General features: G+C 43.0%; 1 protein-coding gene across 1 annotated transcript in view; it reads right to left on the reverse strand.

Moving 5' to 3' along the window:
• Window positions 1-270: 270 nt before the first annotated feature.
• ADCY8 (adenylate cyclase 8) overlaps window positions 271-17,365 on the reverse strand; it is a 149,626-nt gene continuing 132,531 nt past the window's right edge. The window contains 7 exon segments of the mRNA XM_032222246.1: window positions 271-395; window positions 398-448; window positions 451-756; window positions 1,629-1,743; window positions 3,990-4,082; window positions 7,097-7,243; window positions 13,044-13,202. Of these exon segments, the coding sequence (XP_032078137.1) occupies window positions 271-395; window positions 398-448; window positions 451-756; window positions 1,629-1,743; window positions 3,990-4,082; window positions 7,097-7,243; window positions 13,044-13,202 (996 nt within the window).

Genomic DNA, 17,365 nt, shown 5'->3' on the forward strand with positions numbered 1-17,365 from the left:
TGTCCCAATTCCAAGATTAGAACTTTCCGGATTTCCCAATTGGAGCGGGACCTTTGAAGCATTGCTAAAAAGCAACCTCAGAGGATGAGCCGCGGGCTGGGAAACAGTGCGGCAGGGATGAAATGAACGCCTTTCAAGAAAAAGGGGGAAAAAAGAAAAAGCTGGTTCTAAAAAAAATTAAAACATATTTATTATATATTTATTTCATATATAAAAGAAATTAAAAAAAAGAAAAAAAGGAAAGGAAAGAAATCACAAGGAGATGCAGGCTTATGGCAAGTCCGTCTTGTCGACGGCTTCTGCCTGGACGGCTGACTCGGACCCGCCCGGAGTTAATAAAGTCCGCCGATTGTAATGACCCTTAATGATGCCCGAATTATTGTTCTCGTTTAAAATTGCTTCTGCTTTTGCCTGTTCAGCGATTGCACGAGCCCCAGCACGACAGCGCTAAGGAGTATTGTCCCGTTAGTTTTCTTGGTTGCATGGTCAAAGGGTTGGAGCTGAACTCTTCCAGAAGGAAGTGGGTTTTGATTTTGCCTTCTTGCTCGCTGATGCCCTTGACGTAAATCTCTCCCCGATAGTCAAAGGCGAATCCACGGTCCTTCAAGATCAAATAGGTGTCCTCAGGCACTTGTATTCGGCCGCTGATTCCGGTACTGTCCATTCGACTAGCTAAATTAACAGTTTTCCCCCAGATATCATACTGTGGTTTCTTAGCACCGATGACCCCAGCTACAACCGAGCCTTGGCTGATACCTAAGAAGAAGAAAAAGAGCAAATTATGGTTATGGTACGGAGCAATCAGTGGTGAAAATCAATTTTTTTTTACTGTTGGTTCTGTGGCCGTGGCTTGGTGGGCATGGTAGCGGAAGGATACTGCAAAATCTCCATTCCCTCCCCATTTTGGGGCCAGCCAGAGGTGGCATTTGCCAGTTCTCCAAACTACTCAAAATGTCCACTACCAGTTCTCCAGACCCTGTCAGAACCTGCTGTATTTCACCCTTGGGAGAAATCCTATGAAATCTAAGGTCTCCAGTGAATTTAACTATGTTGTGAAGACTTGCTTGCTCAAACCAAGAGGAAATAACCAGTAATGGGATTCAGCCAGTTCGCACATATTCGGGAGAACCGGTTAACTTTCTAAGCAGCCCGGAGAACCGATTGTTGGAAGAAATCTCATTTTGTTTTTTTCCACTTTACAGGGCTAATCCTGTAAGGAAGGCAGGAAGGAAACATTCTGGTGTTGTTTCTAGCCTGATCTTTATTGCCCTGCTTACAGAAACTGCCTCTCCGGTTAACCCTTATGACATTGCTACAGCTAAGGCGAAGCGCCCATCAATGTGAATGATGTTGAGCTGGCCATGCCCACCCAGTCACATGACCACCGAGCCACACCTACCACGCTGGTCATTAGGGCAGAGAACTGGTTGTTAAATAATTTGAATCCCACCACTGGAAATAACTTTAGGTTTTCATAGGAATGCATCTTTAGGTTTTGGTGAATTTTCTACCTATGGCAAGCAGCACTGAAGTCATTCAATAAATAAAGGCTTTATTTTCAGCTGGTGGGAACTCTGCTCAACTGCAAGACTGTGGGGGTCACTTAAAAACATTCAGCAGATACCTACCGATGCGGAGCTCAAAGTTGTTAAAAGAATGCTTGTTAATCTCTTGAATGCTTTCATTCAGTGCAATGGAGAAATCTGCCAAGGCGCATAAATGGCCCCACTTATCTTCACACTGCTGAGGAATGAAAGACAGAATCAATGCATCAGGCATGTTGGCTGATCACCTGCTCCATCAAAATGGAGCCAAAGGCCGAAACAGTTCAGAGAATTGAACTTAAAGGTTGAAGAATATTAGCCAGGAGAGAAGCTAAATTCTCTTTTTGGAATACCACAGTATTGCAACACCACAACAAACAAAGAGAGCTTTCTTGGAAACATAGGAAGATTCTAGTCCTATTCAGTTCAACTATCTAATTTGTCCTTGGATTCTATTTTAGAGTAGAGTAGAGTAGAGTAGAGTAGAGTAGAGTAGAGTAGAGTAGAGTAGAGTAGAGTAGAGTAGAGTAGAACTGGAGTGGAGTTGAGTACAGTACAGTAGAACAGAACAGTATATTAGATAGATAGAATAACAGAGTTGGAAGGGATCTTGGAGATCTTCTAGTCCAACCCTTTGCTTAGGCAGGAAACCCTACACCACTTCAGACAAATGGTTATCTTCTTAAAAACCTCCAGTGTTGGGGCATTCACAACTTCTGGAGGCAAGCTGTTCCACTGATTAATTGTTCCAACTGTCAGGAAATTCCTCCTTAGTTCTAAGCTTCTTCTCTCCTTGATTAGTTTCCACTCATTGCTTCTTGTTCTGCCCTCAGGTGCCTTGGAGAATAGCTTGACTCCCTCTTCTTTGTGGCAACCCCTGAGATATTGGAACACTGCTATCATGTCTCCCCTAGTCCTTCTTTTCATTAAAGTAGACATACTCAATTCTAGCCACTGTTCTTTATATGTTTTAGCCTCCAGTCCCCCTAATCATCTTTATTGCTTTTCTCTGCACTCTTTCTAGAGTCTCCACAACTTTTTTACATTGTGGCAATCAAAACGGAATGCAATATTCCAAGTGTGGCCTTACCAAGGCATTATAAAGTGGTATTAACATTTCATGTGATCTTGATTTTATCCCTCTGTTTATGAAGCCTAGAGCTGTGTTGTCTTTTTTTGGCAGCTGCTGCACACTGCTGGCTCATATTTAAATAGTTGTCCAAGTGTGATTGACACACAAGGAATTTGTCTCCGGTGTTCTCAGTGTACATGCAAAACAACAAAGTAATGATAATCATAACATCCAAGTAACAGCAATCATATTAATGATACCAACAAGAGAAGGTAGTGGAACAGATGTGAAGGATAAAAATAATGCAGCCATACTCCATGGGTAAATATACTTAGACCAAAGACAGTTTTGTGGGAATTAGGTGTTTGAAGAATATTGAAGCCAACAATCTCTCTGCACAATTCACAGCTCTGCTTTATTAGGATCTCAAAATGGGCAAAGGGTTAGAGTTGGGACCGGAAGAAAATATGCAGCTCTACCCCACATCTGCTTACAAATCTTCCTTTTTTGGTGTCTAAATCAATGATGAAGAAATGATTTTTTTTTAAAAAAATGGCGGCAATAGAAAATTAGGAAGGAGAGAAGAAAGAGAAGAAGGGGGGTAGGAAGGAGGGAGGGAAGGAGGGAGGGAGGAAGGAGGGAAGGAAGGAGGGAAGGAAGGAGGGAAGGAAGGAGGGAAGGAAGGAGAGAAGGAGAGAAGAAAGGAGGGAAGGAAGGAGGGAATGTAGGAGAGAAGGAAGCGGGGAAGGAAGAAGGAAAGGAAGGGGGAAAGGAAGGAGAGAAGGAGAAAAGAAAGGAGGGAAGGAAGGAAGGAGGGAAGGAAGGAGGGAAGGAGGGAAGGAAGGAGGGAAGGAGAGAAGGAGGGAAGGGGAAGGAGGGAGGGAAGGAAGGAGGGAAGGAAGGGGAGTAGGAGAGAAGAAACGAGGGAAGGAAAGAGGGAGGGAGGGAAGAAGTAGGACCGTTGTAAGATAAGATGGATCTATGGGATGTTAAGAAAGCAATCTTCAAGTATATTGTCAACTGTAGGGGAAAATTGTTATAAATACATATTATTAATAACAGTTATGAGATCATATAATTGTGAATGTATATATGAAATTGATAAATTTAAAAAAAAAAGAAAATTATCTGAAATCCATAGTTGAAAATGTATGTCACTCAGGTTTCAACTGTTAAGTTCTTGGTGTGCTCCAAGCTTGTTGTTTCCTATATATGTTATCAGGCTAGGTGACATCTGTGTGAGGGAGAGTGGAGCTTGTGGGTTGTTTATATACAATGCTTTGCCCTGCTAGTCTTGGTTGAGCTGTGGCTTCCTTCACATCTTTCTCTTGAAACAGACAAATATGTGTTAGAAAATCAGATTAGCGCCTTACCTGTTTTTCAGGGGATAACCCTGATACCGCCATGTATGTGCTTCCAATGGTTTTAATTTTCTCAATATCCTGAAATCGTTCTTCACCTAATAACTGAAAACATGGATTTCAAAGTCATGGTTATCAGATACATTCTTGCTTAAATGATTCCATTTTACACCCTTCACCCTGTGATTTATTGCTTTGGAGTGACAGACAACATAGGTAGTCCTTGACTTATGGCCACAACTGAGCCTGAAACTTCTATTGGCAAGTGAGACTGTTGTTAAGTGAGTTTTGCCTCAGGTTTATGACCTTTCTTGCCACCGCTGTTACATGCATCACAGCAGTTGTTAAGTTAGTAACACGGCTGTGAAGGGAACCTGGCTTCCCCATTGAGTTTTTGCTTGTCAGAAGGTTGCAAAAGGGGATCACAGGACCCCAGTCGTAAGTATGAGTCGGTTGGCAAGTGTGTGAATTCTGATCACATGACCATGGGAATGCCGCTTTAGTCATAAGTGTGAAAATGGTCATAAGTCACTTTTTTCAGTGCCATTGTAACTCCAAACAAACTGTTGTAAATTGAGGACTATCTGTACAGTACTGACCCCAAAGGAAAGATAATCAATAAGCCGAAGGATGCCATTCCCTTCATGAAAGAAAGAAGAGCTAAAAATAATTATTAACAGACAAATTGTTGCATAGTACTTACTATCCCTATTGAGTCTGGAAAGCAATAGTGAAAAAATCGCTCTCTCTTTTCAGTGAAAATGTGAGAGTCAGTTTGATATAGGCTAGAAGCTAAAGATTATATCTTCTACATCCATTGTTGTGGCCCACCAGTGGCCAGTGGAGCTGGCAGCAGATTCGGACAGTGAGGAGGTTGGGGAGGAACATGGGCAGTCCTGGAGTCTGGGGAAGGCTCTGATGAGGACTCTGTGTCAGAGGCAGTGAGGGGGCCAGGGCCATCTGACAGTTATCAGCTGCCTTTCAGAGTCAGACATCAGTGGTGACAGAAAAACAGCTGGAGCCTGTTCCCAGTGTGCGCATGCACAGAGTTGCCAGATGAGGGAACAGCTAAAGAACAGAGGTCGACTTGGGAGTAAGGCCACAGGTGGACGATGAATGCCCCCTCCCAGACAAAATAAAAGAGGAGCTAAAGGAGAGTGGAGTTTGCAGGAGACAATTAGTTTGCTTAATTAGTTCGTGACTCTCTGAGGCTCCTTGCCAAGTTTTGAAGATATTGGCCTGGCAGCTCTCCAAGCCAGATAAGGTCTGTGACTGTAAATCCTCCTTTGAAAGACTTTGCTGGCTATGAATGAGAGGAATTCACAGTAACTTCATAAAAAGGGGTTTTTGTCAGGACAAGGATTCTGCTTTGTGGTTTGAGGAAACCTAGGTCAGAACATCCATACTGACAAAAATCAGAGATCATGGACCATAACCCTCAATGAAAAAAGCTTTCAACTTATAGTTGCCCAATTCAGGCTGATCATGAGAAAAGTAATAACAATAAATGTGAGCACATATGTGCACCCTTGTATTGCAATCATCTTTCCATGCAGATGTTACAAGGGAGGTTTTCATGAGATGTTGAAATATGAGCATTGCTCATTGTTACAATGAGGGCTACTCTACTTTGGAGCTTATGAGTTTAGTTTAATTATTCTGTTGGTTGGGTTTATTGCCTGGTTTTAATTGCGCTGCGGTTTTTAATGCTTTAACTTTTCAGCAGTCCATGTAGGTTGCAAGAGAAATAAATAAGCAACCCAGAGGCCTTTTCTATAATCCTGCAGAACATCTAAAAGGGGTTGCTTCATTAAATTATGATGCCACTGGACCTTTGAGGTTGTTTTGACAGTATTTGGTGAAGAACGAGAGAACTATCATCTCTTTCCTGGCCTTAGAGAATTGTGTCCATTAATTGTCTTTTATTTTTCAATCTAGGCAGTGTTTCTCAACCTTGAGAACTTGGAAGATATGAGGACTTCAAATCTCAGAATTCCCCGGCCAGCCATGCTGACTGGGGAATTCTGGGAGTTGAAGTCCACACATCTTTGAATTTCCTAAGGCTGAGAAACTCTGATCTAGGCTTTTTCCTATGTAGACATAGAAGTTGGATGGCAATCGGCAGACAATGAGCAAAATCAAAGCAGAAGTCTATTTCTAAGGCTCTTTAGAATAATTCCAACAAAGACAATGGTCTAATGACCACAACTGAGCCCAGAATTTATGCTGCTAAGTGAGAAATTTGTTAAGTGAATTTTGCCCCATTTTACAACTTTTCTTGCCACATTTGTTAAGTGAGTCACTGCAGTTGTTAAGTGAATCACATGGTTGTTAAGGGAATCTGGGTTTTCCATTGACTTTGCTTGTCAGAAGGTCGCAAAAGGTGACCACGTGACCCCGGGACACTGCAGCTGTCATAAATATGAAGCAGTTGTCAAGTTTCTGAAAGTAAATCACATGGACATGAACAGGCTGCGATGGTCCCAAGTGTGAAAATGTTCATAAGTCACTTTTGTCAGTAAATGAACTGTTGTAAATTGAGGACTACCTGTACTCGCATGTGGCCACGTCCCTCTGTTTCCAGTTCTCAATACATTCTTTCTGGAATTCTTTTTTCAGCCTCCCTATCCCATATCCCTGTTCTTAATTAGATTATCCTAGCTGCTTTCTGCCACCTACTCAAGTTAGCACTAGCACTTAGACTTATAAACCGCTTCGTAGTGCTTTTATGGCATTCTCTAAGTGGTTTACGGAGTCAGCCTATTGCCCCCAATAATTTGGGTCCTTATTTTACCCACCTTGGAAGGATGGAAGGCTGAGTCAACCTTGAGCCTGGTGAGATTTGAACTGCCAAATTGCAGGCAGCCGGCAGTTAGCAGAAGTAGCCTGCAGTACTGCACTCTAACCACTGCGCCACCTCAGCTCTATCAGCTGGACTCACCTCCATCCTGAAATCCATCCATGGATTAGAATTAAAAAGAAATTAGTTGCTAGCTAAAATTGCATTAATGCAGAGGTTAACGTAATCGATTGGCTGACAAAATGCCAGGGCCTGTTGGCTTGGCCAGCTGTTCCTTAAACCTCACTCTCTCTCCAGGTCCCAAAGGTTGCAAAATTACCTCGTCAAAGTCAGCGATGATTTCATTCAGCAGTCGTAGGCATTCCACGCCCTGGTTGTTCATTTCGGTCTGGGAGTAGAAGTCGGCAAAACCGGGGATAGAGGCAAACATAACGCCAACTGCATCGTAGGACTGAGAGTAGAGATCCTAGAAACGAGGAGAAGGGCAGAGGAGAAAAAAAAGATGCCATTAAAGGGGGGAACACGGGCACGCTTTTTCTTGCTGTTAACATGTGCTTATTTTGAGCGGGGTGCTGGCCTAGATGTGAAGACGCTCGCCTCCCACTCAGAAGGTTGAGAATTCAGTCCTAGGCCATGGCAGATGTTTCTCAATCAGGGCACAAAGAGAAAATATCTGCTGCAAACTCCATGTAGGTGTCAGGAAGGGCCTCCAGCCAGCAAATGCTCAGCTCCACTCAGTCAGCTGGACTCAACCCTGAATTAAGGGATGACAGGTCACAAAAAGAAGAAAAAAAGTGCTTATGTGTTTATTTTATGTAGCTGCCCGTCTCATTTGATCAGGTTGGTATAAGGTCTCCTGCCTTCAGCAGAGGGTTGGACTAGAAGACCTCCAAGGTCCCTTCCAGCCCTATGATTCTATCTTCCGTGTTCACCAAGGTGATACACGAAGATGAAACCCAAACAATAGAACTGTCCATCAAAGAATATAGTAAAAAGCCAAAATATATTCAGAGGCTATAAAAAAAATCACACCATCATGACAACAATAATTGAACAGCCAATGGTGCTTCCTCGACCTCCCAACCTAAGTTTCTGTGGGGACATCTAGGTTATGAAACATCACGAGTTGGTACCATCAAGATCTTCAGGAGAAGGCTGTTCTATAGGGACGACTTGCAACTTCACTTGCAGAAGAGAGGCCATTTATTTAATTTGCTCATCAATCTAACCTTCAAGAAACCATGCTGGTGGCCTGAGGTTCAATTTTGCAATGCAAGGTTAAACATCCAAAAAGAAATAGGGATTAGTTTGGAGGTTATCTAGCACTGATAATGTTACTGTTTTGACCTAGGCTTCCCCAGAAGCACTTGTCCTGATAAAACCTTTTTTTTAAAATTTTTTATTTCTCATATATACATTCACAATTATATGATCTCATAATTGTTATTAATAATATGTATTTGTAACAATTTTTCTCCCCTACAGTTGACAATATACTTGAAATTGCTTTCTTACCATCCCATAAACCCATCTTATCTTACAACAATCCTACTTCTTCTTCCTTCCTTCCCTCCTTCCTTCCCTCCTTTCTTCTCTCCCTCCTTCCCCCTTCCCTCCTGCCTTTCGTCGCTCCGTCCCTCCTTCCCTCCTTCCTTCCCTCCTTCCTTCCCCCCTTTCTTCTCTCATTCTCACCTTCCTTTCCTCCTTCCTTCCCTCCTTCCTTCCCCCCTTCCTTCTCTCCTGCATTCCCTCCTTTCTTCTCTCCTTCTCTCCTTCCTTCCCTTCTTCCTTCCCTCCTTTCTTCTCTCCTTCTCTCCTTCCTTCCCTCCTTCCTTCCCTCCTTGCTTCCCTTCCTCCTTCCTTCCCTCCTTCCTTCCCCCCTTTCTTCTCTTTCTTCTCTCCTTCCTTCCTTCCTCCTCTCCTTTCCCTCCTCTCCTTCCCCTTCCTCCCCTCTACCCTTCCCCTCTTCTTCCCTTTCCTCTCCTCTCTCCTACTCTTACATTCCCTCCAATTCTTCCTCTGCTGATAAAACCCTTTTTATTTACTTTACAATGAATTCCGCTCCAGCGAAGTCCTGGCCCACAGTCTTTCAAGATAGTTCACAATTACCGACCTTTATCAGGCTTGGAGAGTGGCCAGGCCAATATCTTTCAGAAGCTACAATACTTGGAAAGAATGCAGGAATGAACTAATTGTCTCCTGCAAACTCCACTTCCCTTTCGCTTCTCTTTTATTCCCTATGGGAGGGGTCATTCACCATCCACCTGTGGTCTTACTCCCAAGATGACCCTTGTTCCCTAGCTGTTCCCTTTGTCTGGCATGCACACACTGGGAACAGGCTCCAGCTGTTCTTCTGCTTCACTGATATCTGACTCTGAAGGCAGCTGATAACTGGCATACGGCTTTGCCCTCCCCCTCTCTGCCTCTGACACAGAGCCCTCATCAGAGCCTTCCAAGGAATCCAGGACTGGCCCGTGTTCCTCCCCAACCTCCTCACTGTCCGAATCTGCTGCCAGCTGTGCTGGAGGGTCGCAACAGTTATCTATCATTGAGTAATAAAGCATCTACTACAAGAAAACTACCAAGCTCAGAGAGCACCAAGGAGCCCACGGTTGAACCCGGAGCTACAAAAATTCTCTTTTCTTGGTAGAACAGTTTGTTTCTTGTATACACGTTTCTTGATCGTGATCACTGTGAGAACTTGTTGCTAGCTTCCCAGGACAAATGCATCTATATTTAGAATCTATTGCTGGTGATTTCATGGTGGGTGTGCTGATCCTTATGCAAACAAAATAGCATCAGCCAAGAACAGGGATGAGAGTAACTTGGTTAAAATATTCCACATCACCATCAGTAAGTAACCCCAAAGAAGAGAAGATCGCAACACCAATGAGTGTGCCCAGTGGCTTTTGAATGTTGTATGAGCATGCAAGAATAGAATAGGATATGATAAAATAGAATAGAATAGAATGATAATTAATGGAACATTGTTTTTTAGAGCCCTTATTGGAAAGCTATTTTTATTCCCTTTGTAGTCATGGCAAGTTCTTAAAACAACCCAAAGCAGAAATGGTGTTTTTATTTTGAGGAGTGCAGGCTAGGAGAACGGATATTGGATTCCTTAAAGAATGTACTTGAACAGAACAAAACAGAATACAGATTTGGAAGGGATGTTGGAGGTCCTCTAGTCCAACCCACTGCTTAGGCAGGAAACCCTACACCACTTCAGCCAAATGGTTATCCAACCATCTTTAAAACTTCCAGTGTTGGAGCATTCACAACTTCTGGAGGCAAGTGGTTCCCCTGATTAATTGTCCACACTGTCAGGAAATTCCTCCTTAGTTCTAAGCTTCTTCTCTCCTTGATTAGTTTCCACCCATTGCTTCTTGTTCTGCCCTCAGGTGCTTTGGAGAATAGCTTGACTCCCTCTTCTTTGTGGCAACCTCTGAGATATTGGAACACTGCTATCATGTCTCCCCTAGTCCTTCCTTCTATTAAACTAGACATACCCAGTTCCTACAACCGTTCTTCATATGTTTTAGCCTCCAGTCCCCCAATCATCTTTGTTGCTCTTCTCTGCACTCTTTCCAAAGTCTCAACACCATTTTTTATATTGTGGTGACCAAAACTGGATGCAATATTCCAAGTGTGGTCTTACCAAGGCTTTGTAAAGCGGTAGTAGTACTTCACCTGATCTTCATTCTAGCCCTCTGTTAAGGCAACCTAGGATTTCACTGGCTTTTTTTGGCTGCTGCCACACATTGTTGGCCCACATTTCAGTCAGCAGATGTTAAGTCAGAAGTTTCAGCCAGCAGATGTAAGAGCTTTGTAAGACTACACAAAAGAGATTTAAGGTTCATCTGGTCTGTGGGTGTGGCCTGTTCTTCCCCATCTTGTTGGGCAACATAACCCAGGGGTCACCAACCTGCAGGCCATGGCCTTCGGTTGGCCCGTGGGTTGGGGTAAGTGTGTGCGTGTGAATCTCCACTTGCACAAATTGAGGGGGCTTGCACACGAAGCTCAATTTGTGTGTCCTCCACTTGTGCAAGTGCCTGTTGCTACTGTGTAAGTAGTAAGTGCCTGCTGCTTGTACGAGTGGAGCTTCACGTGTGAGCGCAAGCACACACACCCCCACAGTCAGCCCCATTCGCAGAAGCAGAGAGTGCATGTGTCTGCTGCTCACACAAATGGAGTTGTGCGCATGTGCCTGCCTCTCACACTCCCCCCTCCTCCCCTGGGATGGGCCGCCAAACTGGAAATGTTGGGGACTGCCGACATAGCCCACAGCTGCATAATGGATGGAGAAAAAAAACAGAGAAGCGAGACTCTTTCTCCAAATTCTCAGACTGCAAAGAAGACAGCGGGAGATTTGTACTTTCAGACTTGCAAGATTGCGTTAATGTGGTCTTACAATAAAGTAGAATTAGCTCACGTGGACCTGTCTGGCCTACTTGGGAAGTCTGACAGAATCTAATTTTAGTTCCCCAAAAAGGCCGACTCCCAAGAATTAACGCCCTCTAAGCACCTGACTCCCTTACATAACTGCGGATCAAACAGGAGCCTGCCCACACATCTGGAGTGGCTGGGAAAGGTTGAAATGCAATCTGTTTGCAGTCGCTTGTTTTCTTGATGCGGAAGCTTTTGTGCGGCGAGCCTTAAGCCAATCTGAGCAGAAAGGAAAGCATTCATTTCCCTATTCACTTCCCTGGGGAAGGGGGAGGTTAGCACATTACGTAAATAAGTGTTTACTGTATTGAACCTTGAATGATCCAGGCAGCTGATGCAGAAACTCTCTGCAGGTATGATTATTCAATGTAACAGCAGGAGGGGGGGGAAACCGGGGTGGTTTGGGGTGGGGGTGGGTCGTGGGGGAGAGAGATCAAAGGGAGCATTACAGAATTACTCTTGCAAAGAGCAAGTATGCTTTCAGTGCTAAGAACACATGTGCTTACCATTAGGAAGCAGGTGATATCCTTTAACTTATATAGTCTTATCTTACTGTGTTCCCTGAAAATAAGCCAGGGTCTTATTTTCTTTTGGAAACCCCCCCCCCAAATAAGCACTTGGTCTTATTTTTAGGGATGTCTTATATTTGAGATACAGGAGGCGGCGAGCATGGTCACTTCATGGCTGCTTCTGTGTTGCAATATTTTCAGGGAGGGCTTATTTTCTGGGGAGGGCTTATTTTAGCGCATGCGCTCAAAAGCCCGATTGGGCTTATTATCCAGGAAGGTTTTATTCTCAGGGAAAACAGGATATATACCTTATAAGAGTTAATATCGCAGGCCTGGAAGGGACCTCGAGAGCTTCTAATTTATTTTATTTATTTATAAAATTGATTTGCCACTTATCTCATATCCAACGACTCTGGGTAGTTTACAACATTAAAAAACAAAACATAATCCAATCCTTTGCCCTGGGCAGAAATCTGGGTATCATCCTGGACAAACTGTGGCCCAACATTTTAATGGTTCTTAGTTCTCCTATGTCTGCAACATGTAGGTGCTTCTGATACAAATAATGAAAAGTAGTTTTGCTTGGAATGACCAAGGAGATCACACCTTTACCAACACTGTCAAGGGAAGTACCATACATAAATGGAGCAAACCTCACTCTCACCAGACTGATGATATTACCTAGTTGGGTAATGAAATGTCTGCAAGCAAACAACCAAGCTCAGAGAGCGCCAAGGGTTCTACTGTCCAAACTTTGTCTGAAAATGTTCAAGAACGAAGCCCTCACAACTCCAGAAGGTAAGCTATTCCAATATTTAGCAATAGCAATAGCAGTTAGACTTATATACCGCTTCATAGGGCTTTCAGCCCTCTCTAAGCGGTTTTACAGAGTCAGCATATCGCCCCCACAGTCTGGGTCCTCATTTCACCCACCTCGGAAGGATGGAAGGCTGAGTCAACCTTGAGCTGGTGAGATTTGAACCGCTGAACTGCAGATAACAGTCAGCTGAAGTGGCCTGCAGTACTGCACTCTACCCACTGCGCCACCTTGGCTCAGGGATTCCACCCTATAAATTCAAGGATCTGTTTTAGGGTACAATGACAGAATGTTGATAGCCTGATAGAGATTCTCTTTTCCTCCCCTGCATCAATATAGGCCAGTTTTGAATTTCTTCTTCAACCTTTCCTGACTTTCTGGGTGAAGCTGATGTTTTGGCAAAGGATGCCGCATACCTTCCTCAAGGCTCTATCTAGCTTAGCTTTTTTTTTTTTTTTTTCCACGTCCATTACTAGAACCCAGCTCTTACGTACTTCATTATCTCGGTCTTTTTCTAGGAAATGACGGGCCACGTGGCTTGGCAGGATATTGCGTAGCATGTTTTCGTTGTGCTCTCTTAACTCCTTCATCTCGTTGATTTCTTCTTTGGCCTGGCCACGCCACAGAAAGTCAAGCCTCGCTGTGTATTCAAGCTGCAAAGACAAGAAGGCCTCTTAGCGTCTTTTTTAATTGAACATGTGGTCCATCCTTAAGAATAAGCATCTAAGATAAGTGTGGATAGATATTAAATCAATTCTAGGGTGACCCAGTAGAGAAGCACCAACTTCCAGCTTAGAAACAGTCTGGCAGTTAATGAAATTTGGTTCAGAGATGTTCAAACTATACTGATGGGGGTAGTTTGTAGACTATTTTCAAGGACAAACACAGATCTAGTACATTGCAGGATAAGAGAAGATCAGGGAGAATTGGGTGATGGAGTGAAGTGCATCATCAGCTTAGAGGTGTTACATTGTCACAAATGCCCCAAGTCCAAGCCCACTTGAATTTTGTTGAACATTTATCTGATGCCAATTTGGCATTGAACTTTAGTTGACTAAACACAAAGGTTCCCCTGGCACATATGTGCTAGTCATTCCCGACTCAAGGGGGTAGTGCTCATCTCCGTTTCAAAGCCGAAGAGCCAGCTCTGTCCGAAGATGTCTCCGTGGTCATGTGACCTGCATGACTAAACGCCAAAGGCACACACAACACTGTTACCTTCCCACCAAAGGTGGTCCCTATTTTTCTCCTTGCATTTTTTACATGTTTTCAAAATGCTAGGTTGGCAGAAGCTGGGACAAGTAACGGGAGCTCACTCCGTTATGCGGCGCTAGGGATTTGAACCACTGCCAACATTTCTGATTGACAAGCTCAGCATCTTAGCCACTGAGCCACCCTTCTTAGTGACTAGATCTTGTTTATAGGCTTGAGCAATGAACCTTGCCGAACTACCACCTAATGTATGGTCCTGATCCTTTGTGCCTGATATGAATCTAGTCAACTAAACATTTGGGATCCTCAAAATCTTGGGGCATAGGGAAAGATATTTTAATTCATTCCTCTAAAAATTAGCCATTTCCATATGTGTGTGTTTTTATAAAGTAAAAGTCAGTTGAGAGTTTATGAAGATCCTCAGCCATCCAGATCATGGTTGTCCCAAAGGTGCTTTTTCAAGAGGCAACTGGATTTTCTGTTTTTTTCTTTGAAGACATTTCACGTCTCATCCAAGAAGCTTCTTCAGCTCTGATTCCCCACCATCCAGTCAGAGTTGAAGAAACTTCTTGGATGAGAAGCAAAACATCTTCAAAGAAAAACCAGAAAGTCCAGTTGCCTCTTGAAAAAGCACCTTTGGAAAAGTCAATTGTGTCCATTTTTCTTTTCTTTTAGCAATAAGCACTTAGACTTATATGCTGCTTCACTGTGCTTTACAGCCCTGTCTAAGCGGTTTACAGTTGGCATATTTCTCTCAACAATTTGGGTCCTCTTTTTACCCACCTCGGAAGGAAGGAAGGCTGAGTCATCCTTGAGCCTGGTGAGATTTGAACTGCCAAATTGCAGGCAGCCAGCAGTCAGCAGAAGTAGCCTCTGCAGTACTGCATTCTAACCACTGCGGCACCACGGCTCATTTTAAAATGTTCCCTGGGGATAAGCTAGAGAGGAAAGGATTAAAACTCCTCTCCGTCTCTGAAAAGATCCCGATGTGGATCAATACAGCTGCATAGGTTCTTTGAAGTAAATAAAATTTAGAGCAGGAGTTGCACAATATGTAATTCATGTAATGTGTAGTTTGTCCTTAAAATAGCCATGTAAGTCAAAGCTTTACAAGACATCAAATCAATTCCAGTGTGAAAAATTATAAATGTCATTGCACCAATGATGTGTCCTTTGAATCTCCGGATGTGTAATTTAGCAAACTCCCCCCATGGGCATAGTTACACTTTTCCTGCACTCCCTGTTAAACTAATCTTTTGTGCTGGAGTCACGTCTTAGTTATTGGCTGGACAAATTTAGCTGAAGATAAAGAAGGTCTAAGAGAAGAACAGAGCTGGAAGAGATCTTGGAGGTCTTCTAATCCAATCCCTTGTTCAAGAAAGAGACCCTCTACCGTTTCAGGCAAATGACTCCAATCTCTCCTTAAAAAACCTTCAGTGATGGAGCACCTCCAACTTCTGGAGTCAAGTCATTCCACTGATTAATTTTTCTCACTCTCAGGAAGTTTTTCCTTAGTTTTAGACTGCTTCTCTCCTTGATTAGTTTCCATCCATTGCTTCTTGTCCTGCCTTCTGGTGTTTGGAGAATAGGTTACCGCCCCCCCCCCCTTTTCTTTGTGGCAGTCCCTCAAATATTGGAACACTGCTACCATGTCAACCCTAGTTCTTCTTTTCACATGCTTAATTCCTGCAACTGTTCTTCATATGTTTCATCCTCCAGCCCCCTAATCATCTTCATTGCTTTTCTCTGAACTCTTTGTAGAATCTCAACATATATTTTAGATCATGGTGGCCAAAACTGGATGCAGTATTCCAAGTGTGGCCTTACCAAAGCACTATAAAGTGGTATTAACTCATCACATATTATTGGGGGAGGTGGGTAATGCTTATTATATACCATCCAAATGTGAAGACATTTGAGTCCTAAAGTTAACTGGAATTTCTGGGTATTAAGGCCATAGAAATATTGACAGGATTTTGTCCTTCTTATATTTGAGACCATCCCTTTCTCTTATGTGATTCCTAAGCAGATAAATTATAACTACAATTTTTAATGACTTTATGTCACAATAGATGTACAAAAACATAGGTTTAGTACATTATGTTTTAGCCATATCAACTTCCCCAAGCATGTTGACTGGGGAATTCTGGGAGCTGAAGTCCAGGCATCTTAAAGTTGCCTATGGTGAGAAGCAGAGGTGGTATTCAATCGGTTCTGACCGGCTCTGGATAACCGGTAGCGGAAAGTTTGAGTAGTTTGGAGAACTGGCAAATATCACCTCTGGCTGGCCCCACCCCCATCTATTCTCTACCTCCCGAGTCCCAGCTGATCAGGAGGGAATGGGAATTTTGCAGTAACCTTCCCCTAGAGTGGGGAGGGAATGGAGATTTTACAGTATCCTTCCCCTGCCATGCCCACCAAGCCACACCCACCAAGCCATGTCATGCCCACCAAGCCACACCCACAGAACTGGTAGTAAAAATTTTTTGAATCCCACCACTGGTGAGAAGCATGGATCTAGCGGTTAAAGTGTTGGGCTAGGAATAGAGAAATTTGAGTTAAAGTCTTGCCTTAAGCCCAAAGCCAGCTGGGTGACCTTGGGCCAATCAATCTCTCTCAGCCCTAGAAAGGAGACAATGGCAAACCACTTGCAAAGTCTTGCCAAGAAAACTGCAGGGATCTGTCCAGGCAGTTACTGGGACTCAACCTTGATTTGAAGGTTTTCCCAACCAACACGCACAATGTACACACAGATACATTCACACATATCAGGGAGACTTCATACCACATGAAAACTGAGTGGAAAATGCTTGTCAGACATCCCTTGTCCAGTTCATAACTGGAATAAGTGGTGAGAAAAAAAACAGTTCCTTATTTATGAGATTTTTCAGTGAATATTTGTTCTCCCTTGGCAATTTTTTATTGTCTAAGAAATGAAAAGAAAACCATCTCCCTTTAAACAGCCAAGAAATTTTTACCAGACTCTGTTTCAGATCATTATCTGCTCTTTAAACTAAGTTTAAACAAGATGAAATCTCTTTCAGGTTGAGCTAGACTTCTAGAGACTTTCATAGACACATCCATATTGTTTGGTTTTTGGCAACACAAAAGTGGTTTTCCATTATCCTTTTCAGATCCCCCTTTTATTACTTTATGTAGTTTATAAGCCTGGGACCATCCAAATACTGACCGCATCTAAGCCTTTTTACGCTCTTGAGATCCATTAAGGTCTAATAGATGTTGCCAGCTAACTAAACTTCTTTCTTATCTTGTTTGTTGGGGACGGGGGAAAAACATTGTACGTTTATGAGTTCCTTTCTGCTTTAGTGTAACTTGATTATGTTCCTGGACACCAAGGTGCAACAAAATGATTTTAGAAGCATATAATATTTAAGTTCAAAAGCTTCTATTTCCCAACGGCTATTCAAAGAGTATCTGATTTACTATAAGTCTAATGAAGTCTAATGCAGTCCTTGTTAAAATTATTTTTTTAATATAAATTGAGGACTTTGCAGAAGACATCATGCAGACCTATTGACTGTGATAGAAGAGACCTCTAGAAGAAATTACTTTAGGGGGTAAAACATTTTCTAAAAACTAATTA

Source organism: Thamnophis elegans, chromosome 8 (assembly GCF_009769535.1).
Source record: "Thamnophis elegans isolate rThaEle1 chromosome 8, rThaEle1.pri, whole genome shotgun sequence".
Taxonomy (NCBI): Eukaryota; Metazoa; Chordata; class Lepidosauria; order Squamata; family Colubridae; genus Thamnophis; species Thamnophis elegans.